This window comes from Phyllostomus hastatus, unplaced genomic scaffold, assembly GCF_019186645.2.
Source record: "Phyllostomus hastatus isolate PE091 unplaced genomic scaffold, TTU_PhHast_1.1 phas_contig_29, whole genome shotgun sequence".
NCBI classification, from domain to species: Eukaryota; Metazoa; Chordata; class Mammalia; order Chiroptera; family Phyllostomidae; genus Phyllostomus; species Phyllostomus hastatus.
In genome coordinates, this window is record NW_025333835.1 from 45880176 (window position 1) to 45899314 (window position 19139).

The 19139-nt window shown below is 41.1% G+C and overlaps 1 protein-coding gene across 5 annotated transcripts in view; it reads left to right on the top strand.

Moving 5' to 3' along the window:
- Positions 1-19139, top strand: part of NBEA (neurobeachin) — a 446461-nt gene that overhangs the window by 80414 nt on the left and 346908 nt on the right. For all 5 annotated transcript variants that reach the window (XM_045839137.1, XM_045839139.1, XM_045839138.1 and 2 more), the window contains 10 exons: positions 1042-1210; positions 5449-5528; positions 6218-6280; positions 6381-6478; positions 9126-9218; positions 10590-10698; positions 14632-14713; positions 14926-15049; positions 15877-16069; positions 17342-18352. In XM_045839137.1, the coding sequence (XP_045695093.1) occupies positions 1042-1210; positions 5449-5528; positions 6218-6280; positions 6381-6478; positions 9126-9218; positions 10590-10698; positions 14632-14713; positions 14926-15049; positions 15877-16069; positions 17342-18352 (2022 nt within the window). The remainder of the gene's footprint in view (positions 1-1041; positions 1211-5448; positions 5529-6217; positions 6281-6380; positions 6479-9125; positions 9219-10589; positions 10699-14631; positions 14714-14925; positions 15050-15876; positions 16070-17341; positions 18353-19139) is intronic.

Here is a 19139-nt window from a genome sequence, read left to right on the forward strand (position 1 = left end):
TTAAGCAGGTCCAGAAATCAAAGTATTAAATGTGGGAATACTAAAATAAATGAAATTATAGTTAAAGTTAAGCTTGATGTAGTGACTGAATTCTGAAGTCATTAATTAGATGGGATTCGCACTTTTCCAAGGAAGAGAATCGGTGTGCTAATAATCGTTCACAGACTAAGAAAAGGGGGAGTAACCGGTTGTGCACTGTGCTCGCGGCGGCTGTGATCATGGTGGCTGAAGAATGGCTTGTGTTGTACGTGTGGAATCTATATCATGACATGTAAATGTTTTTGTTTTAAAATAAATGTATACATATATTTTCTCTAGATATCAACAAAACTTAGTATTTCCCATGCCTGAATTTAGCGCTGTTACACAGTCTAGTGGAAATTAATAATGAGGGACATTTTTCTTGAATTTGAGCTTCCTTCTGCAATTTTCAAACCTTTCACATAACTTTGTTTAAATAATGTTTAAGTTCTGACTTTTATTATAGTTTATCATGTTCCTTATAGTGCTAATCTCAAACCTGAAGTTTGATCACTACTTCAACAAGGTGTTTGACTAGTCATTTCTCTATTTCCATGGTTAGGTTCTGATATTGTGGCAGTGGGTTAAGAAATTTTGAAATAATGTGAATTTTTAAGGTATACAACAACATTTTGTAGTTTTGCAAATCCAGTGTAGCTGTCCGACGTTACGTCTGTTCCTTTGAGCTGCTGAAATGTGCTGGGCCTAAGGGCTTTGGACTTTTTAAACAATTTGATCATCCTTCCAGATACTTTCAATGAAATTACTGAATTATGTAAATTTATTTCGTGGTTAGTAGCTAATAAAATACCTTTATTAAAATAAATGTTAGAATGTGTTCATTGCAGAATATTTTTAATATAAATAATAGTTGATAATAGTTATTTTAACCTCATACTATATGTACTTTCTTGGCCTTCACTAATTTTTATTTAAGTTAGAGTAGAATGTGTAATGTATAATAGAAACACTTGAAACCTTTTAAATTCATTTTAATGCTCTGTTAACATTTTGTATTAGGTTCAGCTTTCTCTGTACACTTACTTGTCTGCTGAGTTTATTGGAACTGCCACCATCTACACCACCATACGCAGAGTGGGAACAGTGCTACAGCTGATGCACACGCTGAAGTACTACTACTGGGTCATCAATCCTGCCGACAGCAGCGGCATCGCCCCCAAGGGGCTCGGTGAGTGCACTGCTTCCCTGTGGTGCCCCTGTGCTGGGGCTGCTCTGAGTCCTGAGAGTGCCGTCTGCGGTCCTGGAGACGCGCAAGTGGTTATGAGAGCATCACTGGGCGGCGGCCTTGCCTAGGTGTAGTACACTGGGATTGTGAGAATTCTTTGTGGTAAAGAAGTGTTTAGCTTTGCAGTATTAAATTATTTTTGGAATAAAGACAGGTAAATTAAGTAATATTCTGCCTTTTAGCCTATATCTTGTGATTCAGGAAGATATATTCATGTATTAAAAACAGATGAAGGATATTGGTCACGACTTGTGAGTTCTGCTACAGTTGTTTCAACTTTTTTTTTAAGATTTTACTTATTTATTTTTAGAGAGGGAAGGGAGGGAGATAGAGAGAGAGAGAAACATCAATGTGCGGTTGCTGGGGGTCATGGCCTGCAACCCAGGCATGTGCCCTGACTGGGAATCGAACCTGCGACACTTTGGTTCGCAGCCCGCACTCATTCCACGGAGCTATGCCAGCCAGGGCCGTTTCAACATTTTGAAGTTGTTACCTTTTTTTAAATTTGTTTCCCATACTTCACCCTTTGTTCTGTATATAGTAGAAGCTAATTTTTCATGGCATTATGTGGTTTAAAATGTATTGCCAGTTTTCCTAATTATATAAAAATACATGCTCATCATAGAAAATAAAATAATATAAAAGAAAAAAATTGTTTCTAACCCAAACCTCAGGAATTACCTGTTACCAGTTTGTTGTGTGTTCTTCCACTGTTTCTCATTGCATAAATATGTGAAATATTTAAACTCTTACAGAATTGGGACTGCCTTGATATTTTCGTGTTTTTTTTCCTTAACTCTACATAGTGTTCCAAGAGGATGTACAATTTACATATTTCTGAAGTTTTGATTCAATGAATAATCAAATTTACAAATAAGTCAGTGATCAGTTTCATTATATATAATCATTTACTTCCATCTTTGATTTGTTTAGAGTTACTAGGAAGGGGTCTTGTGGTAAACATTGTCAGTTTTTTCCGGAAATACGGTACCAGTGCACAGTTCCACCGGTAGTGTGTTAGAGTGCTCTTCCCGGCATACTCACGGTGGCATTCAGATGACTGTTGCGTAAAATCTTTTTGATAGGGGAAAGTAGCATTTCACTACTTTAATATTCATTTGCTTACTTGACTGTCTTTTATTGATGGGACTTTAAAATTGTGTTATTTGCACTCACATGTACTATTCTGTCATTTATGGCTTTGTTTATTGCTTTTGAACTTAATGCCTAAAATTTACTGACTGCTCATTATGAGTTAGAATCTATGCTAAGCATTCTGTTGTACATGTTACTTTTGTTTAATCATTTATGGAATATAATTACATATACATAGACATACATATACATGTAGGGTTATACCTAAATATAACTATTTTGGTAATATCACTCCCATTTTGCAGATTGGAAAAAAAAGTGACTGAACTAAAATTTGAATCATGTTTATGTGACTCAGAGCCCCTGTTCTTAAATACTACCTCAGATAGCTTTTTTTCTTTTTATTTTAGGTAAATCATATATTTATACATATTTATACTTCCAAAAATTAATTTCTAACTTAGAGAAAATTTGTAAGAATTGTACAAGTAATTTCTTATACCCTTCTATCCTATTTCCTAGTATTTTATATTTTACCACATAGACTTTGTCACTTTCTACTTTTATGTAAACATACATGTACCTATACATATGCACATTTTTCTGAATCCTTGAGAATAAATTGTATATGTGATGCCCTATTATCCCTATATACCCTGCTGTTTATTTTTTAAAACATAAGGTCATTTTCTGAGACACAATCATAAAATCAGGTAACTGACATTAACACTACACTGTCATCTAATCCAAGACCCCTTTGAAATTTCATCAAGTATATCAATAATATCCCTTCTGGGGAAAAACAGTCATTTTCCCTGATTTCCAGTTGAGGATCTTTTATTGTTGTTAGTTGCCTTGCTATTTTAATATTCTTTAATTTGGCATAGTTGTTTTACTATTTCCTTGACTTTTTAGAAGAATACAGGCAAGTTACTCTTTAGAATGTCCTTTAATTAGGATCTCTTTGATATCTGCTCATGAAGGTTCAGGCCTTTCATTTTGGGAAAGAATCACACAGAAGTTGTACCATTCTTTCTCACGTATCATGCAGGAGGCACATGATGTTGAGCTGTCTTACTACTGATATTAATTATGATCATTTGATTAAGATGGTGTCTACCAGGGATTTTTTTTAAATTTTTAATTGAATTTACTGGGGTGGCATTGGTTAATAAAATTAACCAATTTATATAGGTTTCAGGGGTACAGTCCTATGACACATCATCTCTGTAGTGTCTTGTGTGTTCACCACCCAGAGTCAGGTCTCCTTCCATCACTGTCTGTCCCCCCTTTACCTTCTTCTGCCTCCCCCACTGCCTTCCCCTCTGATAATCACCATAACATTGTCTGTGTCTCTGAGTTGTGTTCTTAGTCCCCTCACCTTTCTCACCCAGTCCTGCAACGCCTCCCTCTGACAGCTGCCAGTCTGTTCTGTGTCCGTGGGTCTGTTTCTATTTTATTAGTTTCTTAATTGTAAAGTCACTACTTTCTCTTCTGTAATAATAGGTGTTTGTTGGGAAAAATACATTGAGATATGTAAATACCTTGTTTTTAAAAAATTAATTTTTTAATTAAAAAAAACAATTTTCCTTTTTAAAAAAACTTGAATTTTTTAATTTTTAAAGAAATTTCCATTACTGATTCATCAGTAACTCTTGTCAGAAATGATTTTTACTGTGAATGCTGCTAAGCAGTGATATTTTCTAACATTTATTACTTTAAATTCTACTATGGAAATAACTCATTTTTCTCCTCCATTCATTTGTTCATTTTTAATATTGGTGTAGATTTCATGGGTTTCTGTTTTACTTAGTGTGTTAAGTCAGCTGTTGGTAGGCTTTCCCTGGGGAGGGTCAGAGGGAATGTCTTAGGCCCAGGGCCTCAAGGTCTCTGTTGCAGATAGTTACGTCTGCCATCGTTGCTGAAAAACCCCAGGCCCCAAGTCCTAAAGAACTACAGATAGTATGCAAATGAGTGGTTTGGTTCATGAAACTTAAAAAAATTGGTTTGATGTAGCCCAGAGGCTATCCTTTGAGTTGTCTCTTTATTTATTTTTATGTCAGTTTGTCTCAGATTTGGCCGGTAGGAGCCCCTGCACATGGGTACTGGTGTTTTCATAACCAGTGTTCACAACTCCTGACTTTTTAGTGCTTCTTGCTTTCTGGCACAAGACGTCCTTGGTTCTCCATATGCTTTCCTTCTTTATCCCACTCCTTGAATCACCTGTTTTTTCAAGGCCTGGGATTGTCTGGGCGGATGTGGATTTTACAGCCAGGATCTGGGTGTTAAGTGTGCTCATTGTGCTTACTCCTCTGTGGCATCGGTGCTTGTGGGCACCCTCGGTGACAAGGATCTCAGTACACGCGTGTGTGTGTGTGTGTGTGTGTGCGTGCGTGCGCGCGCTTCTGCCTCTTTCTGCTCATGCATGTGCGTTGGGGGTTCACAGTTTAGGAGTTTTAAGTGTTTTGAATATATCCTGAACACAAAGTGGTTATATTAAGTGGTGTATTACGCATGCAGTGGTATAAAATGAATCTCACCAGTTATGCTACACATAAGGAACAGAGCGTTACTGGAAGCCTGTGGAAGCATGCACATCGCCCCCCGTGTCCAGCCACTGCTGTAACCCTGTCCTCAGTGCTGTGTCTGTGGTGCTGTCACTTTGCTTGAGTGCGTTTTATTTTTTACTGTGCCTGACGCCTTTGCTACTTACGTATGTCCCTAAATAATTGTTTCGCTTCCATATTTTACATAAATAGTATTTTCTCACATGTGATTTGTTTTGTCATTCAAATTCATGTTTGTAAGATAAATTTATTTATATTTCATTTTGTAAAATATGAATTCATACTATATGCATACACATAACATATCCATGTCTATGTATTTCCCTGCAACCTGCTCTTCACACTGTATGATCTATGACAGTAGTAATTGCATGTAACATTTACTGAGTGTTTACAATTAAATGGACCGGGCACTGTTCTAATTTCTTTACATATGTTGAGCCATATAATCCTCACAAAATATCCTATGACTATTTGACCTATGAGCACTATTCCTCTTTGTGTTTTGTTTTATTCTAGATGGTCCCCGGCCATCACAAAAAGAAATTATATCACTGCGGGCATTTATGCTACTTTTTCTGAAACAGCTCATATTAAAGGTAAAATAATTCTGTGTAATTCAGAATTGTAATATATTAGGTGAAAGGAATTTTTGGCATTTTTTAATCATTATTGTAAAGTTAGCACAAACTGTTTAATTCATGAATTGTTTTTAAAATTCTGTAAACTGTAGTATTAACTTGTATTGAATTTCACTTTTGTTAAATATTCTGAGATCCTCTAATTAAGGGATACAGTAGAAATAGCAAGGAACATAAATAAGAAGCATAAAGATTTTATTCTAGAAAATGGTCTTTGTCCCTTTTTTGAGAAGGCTTATGTTATGTATTTTATTACAGTAGGATATTTAAAAAGCTAAGACTAAAAAATGGAAAGTAAAGATAAAATACATAATTAATATTATACAGTTTGGCATTCATTTGGATTATTTTAAGAGAAGAGTACATGGTTAAAATAGTGATATTTATTAATACAGTTAGATGAAAATATATTAACTTTATATAGGGGAGGTTAATCAAATATTAGCAACTTGAAAAAATAGATACTAATTTCTAAATACTTATTTAACCTGAAGTAATATAGTTTGATTATGAAGCATCCACCTATTTTAATTAAAACATTGCTACTCTTGTTTTTATTTTCATTTGAAATGATCATTTTGATGCCTGTCTTTAATCGACATTTTAATTTTAGATTTAAATTAAGTAATATTTTTTTTAAACATTAGGATCGAGGGGTCAAAGAAGATGAACTTCAGAGTATATTAAATTACCTACTTACAATGCACGAGGTAGGGTATGGTTTGGGTCGTCTTTTTGAATTGTTTTTTTCAAAGTGTTAGCATAAAGTTTTAACTGAAGAAATATTGGTCCTTCTTATTTATTACTCAGGATGAAAATATTCATGATGTGTTACAGTTACTAGTGGCTTTGATGTCAGAACACCCAGCCTCGATGATACCAGCATTCGATCAAAGAAATGGAATAAGGTATGAGGAGAATGCTACTATGTTTAGTAGACTCGAGTACAGTTGTGCTCCCTAGAATAGTCCCTATTCCATGAACTTTTGAATAAACACAGCAAAACCCTACACACGAGAAGGACATAAAGGGAGAAAGCTGCTGTGAACCCTCCAGTACTCAGCCGAGTAAGTGTGAAGAAAATGGGTCTCAGGCCTCGAGAAGAGTAATTGAATTGTTGCTACAGTGAACACATTTCAAGGAGTGGGCCGAGCCAGTCTTACTTGGCGTGAAGATTAGATGGGGGGAGGTAGAACTCAGCAGAAGGGAGCACGAGAAAGTGAGTTTTTAGGCTCGAGAGCTTGATAGGATTGGAAGGTCCATGGACTGGTAAGTTCAGCTTTGGTTCTGTTGACAACGCAATTCAAGAACTGCTTAGATGTCCACTTCGTGTGACACCGTGTGGAAAGGAGGTGGAGAGGGACCCTGAGTTTGGGCGGCGACCATAACGCAGGTGAAGGTGATGCAGAGCTGGGGGCGGGACTGAAGACGGTGAAGACGCACTGTCCTTTGGCAGACTGTGGTGAGGTGATTACGGTATGTAGACAAGTGGTGCACACTTTCTTGATTAGTATTCTTAAGAAGGTAAACTTACATCCCAGTCCCTTAGGAATGCTCCTTTTTATTTTTCTGGAGTCTGAGTTACTGGAATGAAGAAGAAATCTAGGTTACTTCATGTGCAACTCAATGGAAAAATAAATCAGTATCGGTAATTAAGATTAACAACCTGAGCAAATGAATTAGGAATCACCTGTCTTTTGTACAAGTAGACAGTCGTTAACTGATTTGACAGTCAGTTGCCTAATAATACTGTATTGCAGTCTATCTTGTTTGGTAAGAGACGTTTGTCTATTTGTGGAGAAAATCCTAGATGTCTTCATGAGTCAGATATTGATCATGATTTCTGTTGGTCCTTGTTTTCCCTTCAGTTCCAAGTTCATCCTAGACAGTGAGAATTCACGGGAGTCACTGGTTCTGTATCTGAGGAAAGTCACGTTTTTAAGCTGAGCTTTTCCTTTGGATCTCAGAATTATTTTTTCTGTTGGATGTTTTTTGTTATGATTTTCTGAACATTTCTCATTTGACATGTGTAACTTTCCTATTCTCATCTGTTCTTTATAAATTACTGATCTTGGTTCTTAAAAGTTCTGAAAATAGATTCCAGTATAAATACATTTAGGAACTTGGAAAAAAATCTTCCAAGGAAAATAATCACTTGTAGTTTATCTTGACTCACTGTCTGTTCTTTAGTAGAGTAACGCCAAAAAAAGTACCAACACTATATAATTTTTGAATAATATGCCATTGACTTAAAGTTTTGTTCCACTTTGTCAGTGCTGTTGCGATGATAGGAAAATTGTGCTGCCTCTTCTGTTACCAGCTTCTTTGCTGGGCCCAGCTTACCGCCCCTGCAGTTTAAAATGTCTGCTGGTCGGGCAGAGGCGGAGGCGGAGGGCGCGGCCACCCTCCTGAGCAGAAGCCTTCGGACCACACACGGGGCAGGCCTCTCCAGAGGAGAGGGCAGAAGCCGACGCGGGCCGCGTGACTGGCAGGGAGACTGGGTGGGAGTGGGAGGGTGGGGCCACTGTGGTCATCTGTGGGGCGTGGTCCTGGCCGTGACTGACGGGCGTCCACTGCCTGGCTGCACGGGAGGAACGCGGACGGTCACTAAACGGAAAGCGCGGCTGTGCTCGCTGAGCACAGTGAGGTTGGTCGGAGGGCCGCGCGTGGGAGGACACAGAGATAGAGGTGGTTTCTCTTCACGCCTGTACTTGTGCAACGTTCTATTTAAAAAAGATACTTAAAATAATAAAGCATATCCTGTTTTCATAGAGTCACCACTGCCATCCCAAAGGACCGGCTTAAATTCTAGAATTCGTTTTAAAAGAATATAGTTATTATTGCTCCTCTATCTTTTCAAAAATATTTTTTAAGTAAAATATGGGATAAAATCTCTTTCATAGTATTTGAAGTGACCGTGTAGGTTGGGTAAGGTTATGTGTTACTAGAAACTTTTTTACTCCAAGTAACAGAAGACTTCTCAAACTAATGTAGTGGAAGAGACTAATGTGTGTGCGGTGGAGACCTCGTCCAGCCGGGGACCGGGGCCTAGAGAGTGGCAGGGAGATGACTTCGACTCCACTGCTGTTTCCTGCCAGAGGCTTGTGCTCTGTAGCTCCTACTTCAAGTTGCTTCCTCCTTCGAGAGCCCAGCAAAGATGCGGTGCTGTTTCTTGATCTGATCCCGCATCCTGAGAAAAGAGAAATAATTGGGGGGTGCATGGCGCAAAGGCCGATGAGTGCCGATGTCAGGGGCAGTTCCAACAGAAGTGGACAGTGGCTGCTCTAGGCCCGGGCCCTAACGTGGAGCACTGGCGCTGTGCTGGTGCTCTCACGCTCGCCGGGGCAGCCGCACCGCCCTGCCCCGTGTGGTCCGAAGGCCGCGCGAGAGGAAACACCAGCACAGTGTCCTTGTGGTTTTTCTTTACAGTGGGTTTGAAGTTCAGAAAGTTACTTTGTATCTTATGTGTGTTGTGATTTAACTGTAAAATATACAGTGCTTACATTTTTAGTACTTGTAGGAGTTTAAAAGATCATTAATTTTTATATTTTTTAGGGTAATCTACAAATTACTGGCTTCCAAAAGTGAGAGTATTTGGGTTCAGGCCCTGAAGGTTCTGGGATACTTTCTGAAACATTTAGGTCACAAGTAAGTTGATGTTTTATTTAAACAATGAATTGTAGAAATATCTACTGAAATCATTTTTACTAATTTTGTATCTAATACACGAAATTTGACTGCAATAATTTTACAGCAGACAATAATAGTTTTCTGTGGTAAAAGTTGCAAAAATAATTTACAAAAGAATGTTAGTAGTAGATTATGGAGCAAAATCAAAATTTCAGTGATATAGTTTATGCCTATTTACTTGCTGAAAGGTAGTATTGTTTATCTTAAGGATGTAATAAGGTATTTCATCAAATAAAGTTAAGGACATGTGGATGTGATTTCAGTAGGAACGGACTTGACCCAGGGAGCACCACGTGTGTGGAGGTCTCCCTCCGAGCTGTGTCTGCTCACACACCGAGTCAGCGTTCTCTCGTTCGCCGTGTTCTTTTCCGACCTCGGCGCACGTTGGTTCCTTTTGTAACTTGAAAATCCTAGCATGTCTTTTTTCCTTGAGGTCTAGAAGTCAGATACTTTTAAAAATCACCTGTTGATATAATGAGTACTTTCGATGCTGTTTCGTCCAGTGCATGATTACTGTCTTTAAAATCCACGTTCTGTACAAATGAGCCCAAGAAATCAGAGCTGTTCCTGTAGCGTTGCTAGGTGGGGTTCCTCACAGAATCGTACTGTTGTCAGTTCTCCTTGGTGTTTAAATGTACCAAGAGTTCACTGGTAACGCTGGTGACAGCTGTGCAAAATCCAGATAAATGACTCTGACATGCTAACAGTCCACAAGAATAGGTACTGTTTTCATTTCGATTCCCAGTCACTGGTCAGGTGAGGGAGAACAGAGACACTACAGACATGGGAAGGGACTCACCACAGTCAGGGTTGTAGAAAGTTACCCTCTTACGACTGAGAGTGGGAAACACGTGTGCTCTGTGATATTGAGAGGTAAGGGTTGCTTATTTGGAGAAACTGATTAGGAGATATTAATAAAGGATTCTAGCCTAGGTGCATTCTTAAAACTTGTCAATAAAGCACGTTTAAAAGTATAGAAATATGAAAAATATTGCTATGGAGTACATAATTGTGATTAAAAACTTTATCATAAAGTAAAAAATAAGAAATTATTTGCTTCTGAAGAAGGACAGCTACTAAGCAGAATTTCAGGAAGCTGGAAGAAAGGGTAGGATACCAAGGAAGTGTTGGGTCGTGAGCTACCACAGCTCCGGGGGACAGAGCGTGGAGGAAGCACACTTGTACACGGACAAAAGGGAAACTGGAAGCGCTCAGAGGGAGGGTGCCCGTGTGGACAGCGTTGTGGGGTGCGCAGACACGGGACTGGAGACGACGCGATGGCGCCTGTGGGTGAGACTGAACATGTGGCGTCCCCCGTGTCACCCCCAGGAGGAAGGTGGAGATCATGCACACCCACAGCCTCTTCACGCTGCTTGGGGAGCGGCTGATGCTGCACACGAACACCGTGACCGTCACCACGTACAACGCGCTGTACGAGGTAGAGCTTTGCAGAATACACCATGCAGTTTTATGTTTGTTTGCTTTTTTATTGTTGTTCAAGTACAGTTGTCTCCGTTTTCCCACCACCACGTCCCCTCCTGTCTGTAGTCCTTCTTCCCTTTGGCTCTGTTCGTGGGTCCTGGATACATGTTCCTTGACGGCCCTCCCCCGTTTTCCCTCCTTGTCCCTCCCCCCCAACCCCCCATGACCGTCTGTCTGCTCTTTGTGTCAGGGTCCCTGGCTCTGTTTTGCTTGCTTGTTTGTTTTGTTTTGTTGATTAGGTTCCACTTCCAGGTGAGATCATACGGTATTTGTCTTTCACTGCCTGGCTCAGCAAAATGCTCACACGTGCACAGTGGGTAAGGACTGTGCCAGTGTGATCTTTCAAGTCCCACGTGGGATAGGAGGCCCGTGACAGAGGAGACGGGATGTTAAAGGCCCGAGCTGGACTCCGAGCAGGACGCATCAGACAGTATCGCTTGAGTTGTGAAACTGTTAGACGCCGTCTTCATTGTTCTTAACACTAAAAAACTGTTAAGAAAACATCCCTGTCTCAGTTTTCTGAGAATTCATTCTTGTATCTCATATACTAAGAAGTGAGTTAATTTTAATGGACTGCTTTTTGAAATTATACAAAGCTATTTCTATGTAAATATTTTTTGAAAATTATCTTTGCAAAATTTTTTTTTTAAAGATCTTATTTATTTATTTATTTTTAGAGAGGGAAGGGAGGGAGGGAGAGAGAGCGAGAGAAACACAGAGAGAGTGAGAGAAACATAAATGTGCGGTTGCTGGGGGCCGTGGCCTGCAACCCAGGCATGTACCCTGGTTGGGAATCGAACCTGCGACACTTTGGTTCGCAGCCCACGCTCAATCCACTGAGCTATGCCAGCTAGGGCAAAATGTTTTAAATTTTGTTTTATATTTACATTGTTACTCCATCTATAAATTACAGATCATTATATTTTCTCTACTTAATGATTTGTAGCACATGTAAGAATTATTTGTTGCATTGTAAATCTGTCTTCTGAAGGCAAAACTAGATTTTTCTGTGTACTGGACTGGTAGGTCTCACTCACGCCCTCCCATGATGCATCATGAGGAAAGACTTCTCTTGCGGTCTGTTCTGCCATTCCGTCCTACAGCACCCAGGCCTCTGATGGGGCGGCTTGAAGAGCTCCATTTCTTTTAGAAATGATTAACTGATAGTTTAAATGTGTACTTTTAGTGACTTTGTCTTTTTCTGTAAGGGTGTAATAGTTTCTGAACACACATCTTTTACAACATGGCATTCAACTTTAGATACTAAGTACCTTATAATAAAATTCTTATCTCCAAATTACAGACCCCCTAAGGGGGGGGACAGGGTGGGAGGCATCGTGGTGTGTGAGTTCTTTTCACAAATGAAGAGGCTGAGTCACTCAGCGTTACACATGTCCACCCTGTAAATCTGGAACCTCTCTGACCCCAGGCGCCTGTGGCAGGAGGGGGGCAGTTAAGTGGAGCGGTGGGGTCCGGGCTGTGCCCCTTTGCCCAGGAGCCATCCCGCCCCTGAGTCCCCCGAGCAGAGACAAGTCGTGTGTGGTGAGGCTGCGGGGCGAGGTGTCAGAGCAGCGCTGGGGGCCCTGCATCGGCCTGGACTCTGTGACTCACGAGTCAGGAGGCGATTCCCTTTGTAAAGCAGCGTGGAGAGGGGAGGCGCTGCGCTCCACCCAGGCTGACCACAGCACATTCGTGGGGCTGCCTCGGTGCTTGCCGATCTTTGTTCCCCAGCCTGCTCCACTGTGACAGTCACTGGCCACCTGCAGCTGCGGGCTCCCACCGCGTGGCTGGTGTGAGTGTGCAGCGCACCAGGGCTGTCCGGTCCGCCCCTGGCTCTGAGCCGCTCTGCTTTGGTGGGGCAGGGGCTCACGTCCTGGGCGCGCCCTGCTGCCTCGGGCCCTTCCGTTTCCTTGCAATGTCTACTGCCTCTGACTCCTGTCCTGCTGCTGCCTCCCCACCACTCCCACCCACCTGGGTCGAGACTCCCGTGGGTTCTCAATGACAGTCTGTCATGTTTTATTATGGAATGGCATGGTTTTATGCTTGTCTCCAGAACTTTAATTAAGTTGTTGATTCTAGAAACTCATTTCCACCTTGCAACTGTTTCCCATCCCAGACGTGTAGCAGAGTGCAGACACATAGCCACGTCTTAATAAATATAGGCTGAATTGAGTTTCTCAATGTATTTTTCTCATTAAAAACCTTACATTAGAATATGTTACAGTTTTCAAAGCACTTTCACACAGAGTCTTATTTGATCTTCCTAGCAACTTCATTAGGTGGGTACCACGGTCATTACCCTCGTTGTTAAATGACCACGTAGGGACTCAAAAAAGACAACAGTATGCAACTGGAGATTCTCTGAGATGAATTTTGTTTTTTGTGCAGTGAGATTTCTTCTTTGGGGGATGAGGAAGCTTTGACTGTTCTTATGAAGACTATGGCTTCGTCTTTTCCAAGTTTGTCTGTTGTGATTTTGAATCTCTTTGTAACCAGAATTATCGGGACCTCGTCCACTGGCCTGTAGGTTCACACCAAGTCTTTCTGGGTAAATTGGTATGAAATTTTTCGTAAGCATACACCAACCACTGCCTGTTCCGTGGTATTTGGTTTTCGGAGAAACTTTCACCCCCCATCTGACTAGCGGTGCGTGTCCGGGGGCCCTGTTCACACTGTCCCGAGTGCCGTCCCGTCTCAGCAGACGTGTGGGATGGCGGGGCAGGCGGCCCTCGTGCCCTCTGTTGACCACCCCGGGACGAGGGGAGGTTTCTGTTTCACGTCAGTGCCGTTCTGATCCACATTCCTAACATGCTTAAGCAAACTTCCTGTCTTTCTCTCTTGAAAACAAAAGTCTGAGCAGAAAGGTAAGAAAAATGCCACTTTGGGTGTCATGGTCCTTCTGCAGTCACGGGACCGTCTGCCTCTCTCTGATTTTCTTTCTTCATCTCCAGCTCTTAACATATAGTGGTGGACAGCCAGACTTCCCACAGGCTGCTGGAGTTTCCCCAGAGGCTTTGTCCTTTACTGTAGGTTGAACTGTTTGAAAGGTTCATTCACAACTTAGCAGAACAGGAAATTAAATCACTAATATAAAATGTCTTCATTAAATATAATCTCATTGGATTTTTTTATGTGTGCAAGAATTGGGTAAACACAGGCTAAGACTAAAAGTTCAGTCAGTGGTCAGGTATCTGCTTTATACATTGTTGTACATTTTTAAACTTACTATTTATTGAGTACTGGCAGTATGTCAGGCGCTGTGCTTCTTGTTGGGACTGTAACAGTGGAGAAGATGGATGCGAGTTCTGTACTCACTAGGATTATGTTTTAGTGGAAGAATTAGTAAATGTTTTATAATTGTCTTTACTTGGTCAATTTCTGTTATTTCTCTTTGTTGTTATTGTGGTTTGAATGAAGGTTTTTAAAAACACTCTTAGTAAATGATAATAAGCCACATTGTTTATAAAGAATGTACCCATGAAACTTCATTTTGAGTTGGAACCCAGACTTCTGACTTTATTTTATTTATTTATTTTCTGAGTTTTTAAAACTAACTTGACATTGAGTCAAATGTTGACAATTCACAGCATACATGTATTAAGGATGTATGCTGAAAAGGTATTTCAAACAAAACAGGTTTTGCCTTTCCTAATTAATCTCTTTTTCTAAAAATACTGGTCTTGGTTTTGTCTTTCTCTATAATAAGAAAGTTTTTTTGAAGACTCTAGAGTTTAGAAATATACGGAATTCACTGGAAGACCCTTTAGAAGAGATATCTTTTGATTTGAACACAGTTGAAATATTTTTTAAATTCTTTGTGTGTGTATATATATTTAGCAGTTATATTTTAAGTCATTTTGTAATGAAATTCAGAACCTTCGTTTTTCAGATACTGACGGAGCAAGTGTGCACCCAGGTTGTGCACAAGCCGCACCCGGAGCCGGACTCCACGGTGAAGATCCAGAACCCCAGTGAGCGCACAGCACCTGCTCATGGCAGCACAGCAGCACGCGGTGCCGAGTCCGGCCGGGCCGCCTGGTCACCCCTTGTTCCCGTGGCTCAGGACACGGGCAGCTCGCTCACCGTGCTGCTGAGCCTGCAGTGAAAAGATCGGTAAATATTTTTTGAGTGGAAGAGACGATGCAGTTATAATTCTATACCTTTTCTTATTATTACTTTACAGTGATTCTTAAGGTGGTGGCAACTTTGTTAAAAAACTCGACACCAAGTGCAGAACTGATGGAAGTTCGTCGTTTGTTTTTATCTGACATGATAAAACTTTTCAGTAACAGCCGTGAAAACAGAAGGTGAGCAATTTGAATACTATAACAAAACTTTATTCCATAATCTTATTTTTCTTTTCTTATTTTCAGTCTGTTTCATAGAAAAATTTTTTTCTTTCCCACATTGCTAAATACTTTTAATCATCAGAAGGCATTGTGTTTCTATGATGTAATCTGCATTTATTACACTTTTTGTTTTTATGTTTTTACTTGTATGAGTATTATATTTTAATTGAGTATATGAATATATATCCACAAACCATTACTTAAAATGCACTGACCCTTTTGGTGCTATCGTTTATCACCAATAGTGCTTTTAATGGTAAATGTGTTGCATTTGCCCATATTCATTTGCGCTTCACTGCGTTTGTCTGATAATGGGTTGAGGTCATGTGTTTGAAGCCGGTTACCAAGCATATGGGGTCGAGTCTGAAGCCACGGTGGCTGCCTGAGTCAGCACCTTAACAAGTGTCGATTGAGTGTCTGGTGTGTGCGAAGCACCTTGCTCCGGGGGTGGTCTTAGTGCACGGTCTGAGTGCCGTCTCCTAGGGACCATGACATCACAGCCGTGGCCACCGTGTAGCATGTCAAGTTCATTGTGAGTACTGTATGTGATGAGGGAGCAGAAGAATAATCGGTAAGTGTGACTGGGAAAGCAATTTTGAGTGACACTGCGGATTTTTCCAGGTAGAAAAATGTAACGTCACGGCAGGTACGGTATGTAGACGGTGCAGAATGGGCTGCCCCTCGGTTTACCTGGGTCAGACCGCGGTTTTACTCTTTATGTATGTTTCAGGATTGTAAATTCTAAGGCAATTCCAGTATTTTTAATGAATGCTTTTCCCTACTAGATGCTTATTGCAGTGTTCAGTGTGGCAGGACTGGATGTTTTCTCTTGGCTACATCAACCCTAAAAATTCTGAAGAGCAGAAGATCACCGAGATGGTGTATAACATCTTCCGGATTCTGTTGTATCACGCCATCAAATACGAATGGGGAGGCTGGCGAGTGTGGGTGGACACCCTCTCCATAGCCCATTCCAAGGTAGCTGGCTCAGCAGCTTCTGTCCCCACACCCCTCCCAGGTCTGCAGGCTGCAGACGCTCCTCTGGCGCCCTCTGGCGGGCACCTGCCAGCACGCTGACTCCTTTTCTGGGTTCTTCCACTGTTCTACCTAACAGGATAGAAACCTCTGGGTCAGCAGGGATTTTAGACTCCAGAGGTGATACCCACACAGGTTTTATAGCAGGTCTGAGAACTTGAGCCTGAGCCAGTTGCTCTTTTAGAAACCAAAACATTCCTACTGATTCTTACAAGAATATTTTATGAAATAGACTCTGAAATACAATTTTTAGACTTTTAAAAAGTAGTCAGAAATTTTATTTTCAAGTGAATCATAAATATCTTTAAAGTGTTTCAGTTTATTGGTATTCTTGATGGCATTATCTTTTCTTTATTCTTAATCCTATAAATATATATATTTGTATTTCAGATATTGTCCAATCTTTAGTAGAAGGAGGACAAAGTTTGCTAAACCCTGCTTTTGGCACTTAATTTCATCTTCCATAAATTGAAGGGGCTTTTGTATTGAGGTAATCTCCAAAGGAAGGTCCATCACACAAATTATGTTATCCTATGACTTACGTAAAAATTAATACCAATATGTGCCTCCCAGGAAAACTTTTGAACTTATTTTAATTTTAGAAGAGTGTTTATTCCTGTTAAAAATTTGAATCTTATAGTGTACAGGCACCTTTTATTATTAAAAAATTTGAAAATGGTATTTTGTAGGAAAAGACATTGCATTATTTGTTACACATACACATGCACCCTGATAATTTTAAAACAAGCCTACATAAAAAGTAACAAATTAACCTATGTAAAGGTAAAATCGTGATGTTTTAACAGTCTGTAAGTATATATATTTACAAACATGTGCGTTTTTAAAACCAGCTGTTGAAACAGGCACATGTGAGCAGTGGGTGGTGAAACTGACCTAGTGATAGGACTTGGGGGCTGTGTCTCAGCCACGTCTCCATTTCAGCTCAGTTACCGCCAACATGTAGGTGTCCGGCTGGCATATTGGGTTAGGGTGACACTGGCATACCTAACCTGAAAGAGCAGCTCCCTCGTTTATAAGTTTAATGTTGTCAGTTCACTCAACTGTATGTCTTTGGACTCGTAAGAAGTCAAACTGTTTTTGATGATTATCTCCAAGCACTTGGTGAAACCAAGCATTTGTCTTAGTATTAATACAAACTGGGTTTGAAACCTTAATTTTTGGTTCCGTTTTTTTTTTTTTAAATTTGTTCCTTAGGTCACTTATGAAGCGCACAAGGAGTACCTGGCCAAGATGTACGAAGAGTACCAGCGACAGGAGGAGGAGAACATGAAGAAGGGGAAGAAAGGGAGTGTGAGCACCATCTCCGGGCTGTCCTCGCAGGCCACAGGCGCCAAAGGCGGGATGGAGATGCGTGAGATCGAGGACCTGTCCCAGAGCCAGAGCCCAGAGAGTGAGACAGACTACCCCGTCAGCACCGACACTCGAGACCTGCTTATGTCGGCAAAGGTGTCCGACGACATCCTCGGGCACTCGGGCAGACCGGGGGGCGGCGTGCACGTGGAAGTGCACGACCTTCTCGTCGACATAAAAGCAGAGAAGGTGGAGGCCACAGAGGTGAAGCTGGACGACATGGACTTGTCCCCGGAGACCCTGGTGGGCGGAGAGAACGGGGCCCTGGTGGAGGTGGATTCCCTGCTGGACAACGTGTACAGCGCTGCTGTCGAGAAACTCCAGAGCAACGTGCACGGGAGCGTCGGCATCATCAAGAAAAGCGAAGAGAAGGATAACGGCCCGCTGATAACGCTAGCAGATGAGAAAGATGAACTTCCCAACAGTGCATCATTTCTCTTTGATAAAATACCCAAGCAGGAGGAGAAACTCCTTCCTGAACTTTCTAGCAATCACATTATTCCCAATATTCAGGACACGCAAGTGCATCTCGGTGTTGGCGATGACCTTGGGTTGCTTGCTCACATGACCGGTAGTGTAGACTTAACCTGTGCAACTATCATAGAGGAAAAAGAGTTCAAAATCCATACCACCTCAGACGGCATGAGCAGTATTTCCGAAAGGGACTCGGCCTCAGCCTCGAAAGGGTTAGCGTATGCTGAGGTGACAGCCACCGCTCTGGAAACGGAGTCTTCCGGGAGCAGGCCCGCACCGAATGCCGACGCAGGAAGCATGGTTTCAGACACCGAGAGGTCCGACGACGGCAAAGAACTGGGAAAAGAAATCCGAAAAATTCAGACCACTGCTACCACCCAAGTGAGTGAGTTCCAAAACTGTATCGAATAAGGGGTTAGTTGTTTTATCAAAGCCAAGTAATTTCATACCAGTCACAGCAGGCCTGTCTTTAATTATGGTACTGGGTTGGCCACAAAGTCTGTATGGTTTTTCCATAAAATAAAAGACATTTTATTGACCTGGATATTTTGAGTATGTTGGCTCTCTCTTCCCGAGTGGTAGAACATTCATTGCTTCCAGTTAATGTCTCAATATGGTCACTGTCAACTTCAGCTGCTCCGCCCAACCGTGGAGCATCGTCCAGCGGGAAGTCTCCAGCGCGGGACTTCACAGACCGCTTCCGACGTGTTCAGTCACTCACAGCCCCTTCTCCTTTCACCGCCCACACCCTTTTCTGTGCTTCAGTGGTGTTTCTACCTTTCTTGAAATAATAGTCCAAAAATGTTACGTATTCTCGTACATATTCAATATTAAAATGGCTATACAAAATTCATGTATTTCGATAATTTTTTAATGCGTGCTGATAGGACAGCTGTCACAATCTAATAAAATTGTTTCAAATGAAGTTAAAGACAACTAAGCACGACTAGAACCATCCTATGGGAAAAAACCAGATGAACTTTTTGGCCAACCCAATGTAAGACTATTTTGCAGAATTGAGTTGTATGGTTGTACATATAAAAGAGATCTAAAATATCTGAATTATATCCCTAGTTCTGCCACATTCTGTCTGTGTAACTGCTCTGCCTCTTGAGGCAGGCCTGAACTTTCTTCAGCAGAGCAGCAGATTGTGCTAAAGCGCAGCTCT